General features: G+C 36.5%; 1 protein-coding gene across 1 annotated transcript in view; it reads left to right on the plus strand.

Annotated features, from left to right (window-relative positions):
- TRHR (thyrotropin releasing hormone receptor) overlaps nt 1-3,820 on the plus strand; it is a 48,376-nt gene extending 44,556 nt beyond the window's left edge. The window contains exon 3 of the mRNA XM_060611161.3: nt 987-3,820. Within this exon, the coding sequence (XP_060467144.1) occupies nt 987-1,394 (408 nt within the window). The 3' untranslated portion in view covers nt 1,395-3,820. The remainder of the gene's footprint in view (nt 1-986) is intronic.
- The last annotated feature ends 5,926 nt before the right edge of the window (nt 3,821-9,746 follow it).

A 9,746-nucleotide genomic window follows, 5' to 3' on the forward strand; every position in this document is an offset into this window, starting at 1 on the left:
TTTTTAAATGTGGGTTTTTTGTTTGTTTTTGAGAGAGAGAAAGCATGTGTGTGAGCAAGCATGGGAGAGAGAATCTTAAGCAGACTCCACACCCAGTGGGGAGCCCAACACAGGACTCAATCCCATGATTGTGAGTTCATGACCTGAGCCACAATCAAGAGGCAGAGGCTTAACTGACTGCACCACCCAGGCACCCTGTGTTTTCAGCTTTTTAAATGTAGTGACATATGCAAAGCAGTTAGTCTAGTGTCTGGCACATAGTAGACATTCAATAACCATTGGCTTTCTAAAAAGACATTTTCTCCTTTTCAAACTATTACGTTCCTCCTTGGATTTAAGGGAGCAATACTGGCTCCATTTTGCAGACAAGCTATAAGGTTAAAATCATTTCTCAGGGCCATATATAAGGTAAGTAAAGATGGGATTAGACCCTAGGTTTCCCAACACTTGTCACAGACATTTATGGTGGCCTGTGTCACATTCTCTCAGCTGGACTCTGATTGCAGCCATTGTTATAGTGGATGGTTCCTATTTGCAGGGAGCATCCTGTTTCCGGTGTTCACTCTCCCCTGTCTAGCTTCTCTGCCTCAAGTTTCTTTCTAAAGCCCCCAGGAGTTTCCAAGCAGGAGAATTCTGAATGTATGGACCAGTTAAAGCCCCTAAGGGCACTCCTCAACAAAAGGGAGATGGCAGCCAGTGGACAGATGCCAGGGCCTCTCTTTCCCTGGACAGATAATCCTGAAATGCACAGTGGGAGCCATCACCCCATCTTAGCTTTCCTCTTCCATCACATTCTTTTTTTACCCTTAATCCTGCTTCCTGAGATGATCTCACAAATAAACCACCTGCATTTAAGTCCTTGTCTCAGACTACATCTTGGGAACTAATTGCAGGGGGGTGGGGGGGGAGGGAGTTGTTTTTATTTTCATTTGTTTGTTCTGTTTTCATTTTGTGTTTGCAGTGCATTTCTCTTTATTTCTCCATAGGTCACCAAGATGCTGGCAGTGGTTGTAATTCTGTTTGCCCTTTTATGGATGCCCTACAGGACTCTTGTCGTTGTCAACTCGTTTCTCTCCAGCCCTTTCCAAGAAAATTGGTTCTTGCTCTTTTGCAGAATTTGCATTTATCTCAACAGTGCCATCAACCCAGTGATTTATAATCTCATGTCCCAGAAATTCCGTGCAGCCTTCAGAAAGCTCTGCAACTGCAAACAGAAGCCAATGGAGAAACCCGCTAACTACAGTGTGGCCCTAAATTACAGTGTCATCAAGGAGTCAGATCATTTCAGCACAGAGCTTGATGATATCACTGTCACTGACACTTATTTGTCTGCCACAAAAGTGTCTTTTGATGATACCTGCTTGGCTTCTGAAATAACCTTTAATCAAAGCTGATTCATGAATAAGAAGAAAATGGACCACAAAGTAAATGAGAATCTGTGCCGTTATCAGCCCAAGAGGAAACAGCCAATACTTGTACGTGAAGACAGAGCAGATAAAGTCTTTGCCAACGTTCTAATAAATCCTGGCCCAAGATACTTTAACACATGAGAATGATTCATATTTTCCTTCTAGTATCACAAAAATGTTTCACAAAAAATGAAGCAGATTTGTGAAAGAGCCAAATGGTAGAAACTGAAAGTGAAGCTCTTTCCATTTAATTTGAGAAACTCACTATATTTGCTGGGGCTGTGAAGTTTAGATAAAATCTAGACATCGATTTAACATTATTCATAATAAATGTAACTTCTCAAACTCCCCCAAATTACTTGTCCATTTGGTAATTTGCAACATGTAAGTGTTTAAATGTTTGCATTTAACATTTCATTTTAACAAAGTACAGTGCTATTTCATGCATCTCTGAAACTACAGGGGAAAATAGGAAAAAAAATTGTTTATTGAGTAAAAATGAGATTTCAGACAAATATGTTCACTATATGAAAATCAAAAACAAATGTCATAATGCTTATAAAATTCTGAGATGATTTTTTTTAATTCAAGTACATCTGGCACACAGTGTTACATTAGTTTCAGGTGTAAAACATAGTGATTTGACAGCTGGATATGTTATGCTGTGCTCACCAGAAACGTAGCTACCATCTGTCCCCATACAACACTATTACAGTAACATCGACTATCTTCCCTATGCTGCACCTTTCATCCCCTGGAAGATTCTTATGTCTTATAAAGTAGATGTCATCATTCAACTTTAATGGAAAATAAACCTCGATATAGCTGGAATTACAAGTTGGGAAGACATGTAGATTTCATTTTTAGATGAATCCGACTCTGAACCAACTCTTTGAACCTCCTAAATGATGGGTGAGACAGGAGAAATCTATTAAATAACTATGAAGATACAAACTAATGTGTGAGTAATATTGAAATGCAGAGACAGGACAAGAGAGAGTATTTAAAATAAGGTTTTACTCTTTCTCTAAAATTTTTAAGGAATAAAATCCTTTTTGAGCATTCTTTGTGTATAAACTACTGAGCCATGTCAAGCGAATCCTTCTAGTCAATCTAGCTTAAAAAGTTTGAAGCATGCTCAAGAGCTTTGTTGCTGTTATAAGTCAGCCAGAGTCTGACTATTACACTTCCAGATGAAGACTCCCCACAGAGCATTGTAGTCTATGGACTTTTAATTTGTCTGCAACCACCTTTCCTTCCCACCTGCTTGTGATTTGTAGATTTGGAAGATTTTTGTTGTTGTTGTTGTTGTTTTGGTGTTGTTGTTGTTGTTGTTGTTTTTATGCTAGTGATATTTTGTTTACAGATTTTAAGTCAAAACAATGCAAAAGTCTATCGGCTTTAGTTTCAATAGAGCTAAAACTTATTTCATCTCATTATTGATATCTTTTTCTAGGTATGACTTAGACCTGCTATTCTATTCCTGTGATTATGAGAGAGGTGTGAATGTGAATATGTCCAAGACATAGTGTCAAGATCCTACTTTAATTCCTTCCAGATGACTCACCTACTGGTATTTGGTCAATCAGCATCTCCAAGTGTATCTCCTTGGTGATGGTTCAGTAATATTTCATTTTTAATGACACAGTCAAAAAGTCCTGGGTGCCCCATAGACTGGCATCTTCCTCGCTCCAGCCAATATTCCTATTTCATGGATTTTTTTTTTGAGACCTAATTGCTAATGACAATGACCCCTCCCCACCTTCTTTATGAAGAATACATCATTTCTCTGTTGGAAACTTCGATTTTAAAATGCTGCTACATGGAGACTCTGCTATCTAGAGCATCAGAGCAGAATATGTTTTTGAGAAAACTGGCCTCATCTCCTCCAGGAAGACATTCTTATCCTGTCCCTGTATCAGTAAACAAATGCAAGCAAATGTCTATAGGAAATACACTAAAAGTCTATCTGTATGATACCAAGAAATCTATTTTAACTGACTTTTCATCCTGGACTAAATATTAAGCTTAGAATTATATGAATAGAAGCACCAGAGTGACCCAACCCCAAATCACACAGGCACATGTGCAGATGCATACAAACTCATACTCACGTGTGCATAAATTGCTTAACAGAAGGCATTGGAATATATTAGCTTTTTCATTAGGGAAAGGAGCTGATATCATTGAGCATCTACTGAGCATGTCTCAGGCTTGCTGGTAGGTACTTAAACCACATTATCTTCATCACAGTCTCACTATAGCTGTGATTTATTTCTCTGATGCTAAAACCAAGGATCAGGGATTGATACAGCTTCTCTAAATTGTGTAGATACTGAAAATGAAAAATGTGTTTCTTTTTTGTTTCTCTTTTTTCAATCCAGCCTGCTAATAGCAGCTTGTGAACTGATGGCTTAAATAACTAAACTATATATATATATATATATATTTTTTTTTTTTTTTGCTAAATGGTAATATTAGATGTTGAAAAAAAATTACAATTAGTTTTACATGTTGTACACAGAACACAATATACTCTGCCCACCATTGGAAATTTCATTGATGAGCTCAGTCTTTCCATTTCCACTTTTAATAACCTGTTAGTTTTAGACCACATGGGACATTCAAAAGAACATAGTTCATAGTGTTTCAACTCTAAAGCAAATGTCATTATGAAATTAAATGTTCCCATGCAATTTCCAATAGATAACTGGGTTTACACAGAAAAGATATGACTTTCTAAAGTATTCTTTATCACACCGTACTAAATCATAAAGTATTTCCATAAATCATAAAAACTTAATACACCATCAAATGAAAAATAAAGAACTTGAAAAAAATTGCTCATGCAGGAGAGCAATATTATTAAAGGCCTCCCTTAATAAAATCCCTTGGGTTATTTTATTACTTCCAATTTCATTAATTGTTGAGTGTCTTTGGTTAGATCTTGCACCTGAGGTAATTAGGTAAAGGTCACAGATTACAAATAAAACAAGCAAACATAAATTACCTCTTAAGATTTCTTCCATCTGTATTGGGAGTGTATTTCTAGAGCTTAACTCCAACACAGGTATTTTGAAGAGAAATGAGAGAAGTCCAAACCATCGTCACCTTTAAATGGGCTAAGTGAACAGAACAATACACCTTGAAAATGTTTCAAAACAAGTGGCTGGTTTGAGCTACATAACTGGTAAAGCAAAAGGAAAACTATGGCCGTAAGGTTTAGTGTGACTGAATCTTAAACTTGAATTCTATAATTCTCAGCTGAATGTGTTGGAATACTAAGGACAATATGACTTAGTAAAACTGAATCCAAACACTTTTGGTCTGCTCTTAAAGATTGAAGGAGTTACATCACTATAAACTGTTAAATCTATAAATTTGATAGAAGAGAGAAAGGATTAACTTTTTGGAGGAAAAGCAGATTTTAAATAGTCTACCAATGATTCTGTGAATTCTATAAATACTGTAGTCAGCATTATTTTTGGCTCTCAACTACAACTCACAAAGGAGTTGGAATCTTCATGCATGGAATAAGGAAATTCAATGTGAAAGAGAGAGCATCCAGAAACAACTAGTCAGCCCTAGGTTCAAAGAAAATTTTTTTTCAAATGTTTGGAATCACTCATTTCTCTTGAAGGAAGCAGAGGATGAAAATCTCTTGCAATTTATTTTTTTCTTATCTTTAATTGTCCACAGTAAATAGTCATCCAAACCAAGATTTGGCTGAGGGAATGTAAGTGTTTAGAATAATACTCATGAAAAAGTCTTACAGAGCTCTATAGTAACAAATACATTTTTCTCTCCTCCCTTCCTCCCCCCTCCTGCCTATCAAGTTTTTGTTTCTCCTAAAAGATGACTTTCCTCTGAACAGGCAATTTCATCGGACTTTATTTCATCGGACTATCATCCAAGACTAAACCTGGACATGAATTAAGTGAAAGTGTAAATATTCTTTCAAATATATTTATATGTAAGAAAATATCTTGTTGTTCTGAACACTTTCATGAGATCATGTTTCAAGTATGGAAAAACTGATGCTTCTGACATTTCTAGTTATGTCCCCATTTTCACAGTGGGGCTCAGGTGTGGTGTTGAGCTGCTTGATGTGGCTTTTTCCTCACAGAACCAAGCCGAGGTTTGACATTTCAGAGCTGCAGTGAGAAGCCAATAGTGGCTTCATAAATGAAAGCTACTGCAGGAGTTCGTTTAAGGGAACAAACGGCTCTTCCTATTCTTAAGGATCTCACAATCCAGTGAGGAAATACAAAACCAATGTGATATCTCAAGATATAACTGTTGGCAATATTTAGAATATGAATTGGAGATGTCAGAAATGTTTTTTTTAAGAAGCAGTTGTTAGGATACTTTATGTATTGTGATTCTGTTTTATGAATTATATTTAGAAGTATCAATTAGTTTAAATGTTAATTTCATTGATTACACAGGGGGAAAAAGGTCAGATAAGGCCCTAGTAATTTTTTGTTTATATGTTTGGTCTATAAGAATAATCTCAAATCACTCAGCAGAAGATCTCATTTACAAAGTTGCACATTGGGGAATAGTTTTGTTTCTGAGATGGTTAGCTATCTGATGTAATATAAATCTTCATGGTTCTAATTCTAATATTCAAATAATCTCTTTTGAAAAGAGTAGCTGTAAATATTTGTCTACAGTGTTGTTAGGCCTATTTACATTCTTCTACACCAAATACATTCATGGAAAATCCAATCTGGAGTGAATGATTTATGTTCTAGAAATCAGGTCCAGAAAAATAAAGGGGCTCAGTGAAATGGTACAGCTGGGACAACACATTGTTGTAACTGTCAAATCTGGATCCAGCAAGAAAACAAAAGACAGTTTTGTGGCCAATAAAGAGCAAATTCACATAATGGTTGCCTGTATGACCTCATGGAGGAACATCTGGGTCAAGTCCATACCACAGACTCTCAACTAGAATAATGGAAATGAAAGTACTTTGAAAATTATAATAGAAGGATGGGCTAAGCAGTGGAGCTGGCTAGAGCTGCAACTTATTTGATCCCTGAAGCAACATTCATAAGTGATTATTTTGTTCCTCTCAGAATAATGGACCTAACTTTTGTTCATATGACTTTTCTTTGACTTGCAACAAAGAGAGAGTATGAACTTTCTCAAGAATGTTATGGACTGATACTGATAAAAATGGAGACTTTCCACAATAGAAAAACAGGGGCGCCTGGGTGGCTCAGTCGGTTGGGCGGCCGACTTCATCTCAGGTCATGATCTCGTGGTCCGTGAGTTCGAGCCCCGCGTTGGGCTCTGTGCTGACAGCTCAGAGCCTGGAGCCTGTTTCAGATTCTGTGTCTCCCTCTCTCTGACCCTCCCCCGTTCATGCTCTGTCTCTCTCTGTCTCAAAAATAAATAAACGTTAAAAAAATTTTTTAAAAACAAAATAGAAAAACAGATACAACATGGCAACAGAATAAGAATCCACCTAACTAGAGGTCTGAATTCAGAAGTCAACAAGAACATTCTCTATATTTCTGGAATGACATTAAATGCTCCAGTGAGAAGCCAAGTGTTCACTCCATAGCCAGGAATAATAAACCATTCCCACTTTGGTACATTTAAGAAGTACCTGGAAACTTATCTTAAAATGCACTTTATTTGGCCCTGCCCCAATAGATTCTCACTTATTAGGTGATTTCAATGCCTGTAGTCCCCGACCACATCTTGAAAACCACTGAGTGCTGGTCCCTCAGGTAGAGCCTTCAAGGCTCTTACTTATTGCACAATTCTTAATAAACAACTACATGGAAAATCTCTTGAGAGTAAGCCTATTTCATTTTTGTATTCCACAAGTTATTTAGACTTGGATGATGTCTCTAAGTGTCTGTTAAATGGATGAACAAATCAATGAATCCCAAACTAAGGAATATATTTTAAAATCTGGTGATGCCCAATTTGCCTATAAACCTATCCTCACAATAAGATAACTAGTTCTATTTGGGTTTTTTTGTTTGTTTTTAAACAGTTTTCCTTTCAGTGAAAGGCACTGCATTAAGTGTATTAAGTGTACTGGATCGTGGTCAGAACAATCCCTTATATATATGCATAATGCTTGAAATTTCAGTAGCACTTTCATGTCCTAATTTAATAATTCTCCTAATTTAATAATGAAAAATTAAGAAGGCAAACACATTGTCTTTGTCCCCAGGAGATTATAATTTAGTGACAACATATGAACAAAGAAATACATAAGAAATACTGAATATGTAATTGGAAGCCAAGTTTATGATTTCAGACTATAAATAACTGAGTGCCTCAGAGGAAAAGGGGCCTCAGTGGGACTTGGATTAATTAAGCAGGACTTTGGAAAAAAGATAGGACTTCTTTTAAGGATACATTTGATTTAGGTCATTAAAGGAAAAACGGTTCACATGGGAGAAATAAGATGAGTGAAGGCAGGGAGACACAATAGATCTTAGAGAAGACCTCTGGACATTAAGGATAGATATCTGAAGCAAGCCCATTTTCAGGGGCGCCTGGGTGGCTCGGTCAGTTAAGCGTCCGACTTCAGCTCAGGTCATGATCTCACAGTCCGGGAGTTCGAGCCCTGCGTCGGGCTCTGTGCTGACCGCTCAGAGCCCGGAGCCTGTTTCAGATTCTGTGTCTCCCTCTCTCTCTGCCCCTCCCCTGTTCATGCTCTGTCTCTCTCTCTGTCTCAAAAATAAATAAACATTAAAAAAAAAATTGAAGCAAGTCCATTTCCTAAGGGGTTAATCAAGGAAAACAGCTAGTCCTTTATATTTGCCACCACCAATAAAGCCCCAAGTAAGGGGAAAAAATGAATGAAGTCAAGTTACTTTTGGTGAGAAAATATTCACCCATATACTATGAATATGAATATGGAGGGAAATAAAAGCTTCTAGGTCAGCACTGTTTGTTTTCTAAACTTTGTGAATTTCACTATCTATAGAAAATATACTACACTGTCTCATAGGTGTTATAATTCTAAAGGCGTTCTTATAGTCTTGATATTCCAAGTGAAAAATATATGTGTATACATATGTATTGTTTCTATATCATATTGTCACAATATATAAAAGTATTTATACCTATGTATATTATTCAAGGGTCCGTAACAACTCTGGACTTATCAAATTGTGATAAACATAGAGATCAGAGCTAGCTCAGGAACCTAGGCCCTTCACGAACTTAAGCTTCAGGATTAAATATAAAATCAAAAAGCATGTACTGCTTAGCTTCAGATTACTTCTGACAACATCAAAGACCTGCATGTTGCTTATGGTGTGCTTCTGAATGTACTGGCTTCCTTCTATCAGTTTTAGAAAGTTATATGCTGACTCGCTTCGTGGGAATTAACTGCTGTGTCCATGAGGGACAAAGACTCTTCTATAAGAAAGTGCAGTATTATGTGTGCTGCTGTGAGAAACTGTGTGTGTGTTCCAATATGTGTACTGTGAACAATAAAGAATCAAACTGAAAGATCTGGCTCTTTAGCTTTCTTTTTTTCCTAATTATTTAATTTTGGGTGTAACTTAAGCCTAAACCACTTGCGTAGAAGACTTCATTTTAATCCAGTGGCACTCAACATGAGCACTGAGGTTTGTTTGTTTGTGTGTTTGTTTTGAGATGATTATAAGTAATACACAGACATTTCCAATTTTAATAATAAGTTTAATGTGTATTGGAATGAATAAATATAACTACCTCATCAAATTCATGATGTCATTCATATTAATGAACTCACTTAATGTTGTTCTAAGACAAAAACCATAAGGGTTAAATAAGCTGAAGTTTGAGCAACACTGTTGAAGTAATTCTTTCAAATGTCTCTGTCTCTTTTTAAACAATAGCAAAGTAAACTCAAATACTTGTATGTTATTGTAAAGCAGATTGCTCCATTACCTTTTGATTCCAAGTAATCTCCAATATATGTGAAATAGGGCAAAAATACACAGACTATAAAGTTCAGTTCTGTGTGAAAGTGGGTTTAGTTAGTCCCTGGAGCCATCATTCTAGTAAACAGACTCCATTTGATAAAGTTCATTTGGGCATGTAAAAGGAAATGCTTGATGAAGTCAATCTCAAGCTTCGCTTGAATGACCTCACTCTTCCACACTTGAAGAACATGGGGAAAAGTAAATAAAAAATATCCTTGAAGCCCGGTGGCACTCAGTGAACAAAAGCGGATTCTTTGATTCTCTTTATTCAATAATAAAACACTGTTGCTACCACTAACACTACCTACCTTTCAAAGTATTTGTTCTTATATATGACGCTTAGTACTTGCATCCTATGTAAATTTTTCGTAGTCTCTCCAGGTAATTA

The sequence above is a fragment of the Panthera onca genome, chromosome F2 (assembly GCF_046562875.1).
Source record: "Panthera onca isolate mPanOnc1 chromosome F2, mPanOnc1 haplotype 2, whole genome shotgun sequence".
NCBI lineage: Eukaryota > Metazoa > Chordata > Mammalia > Carnivora > Felidae > Panthera > Panthera onca.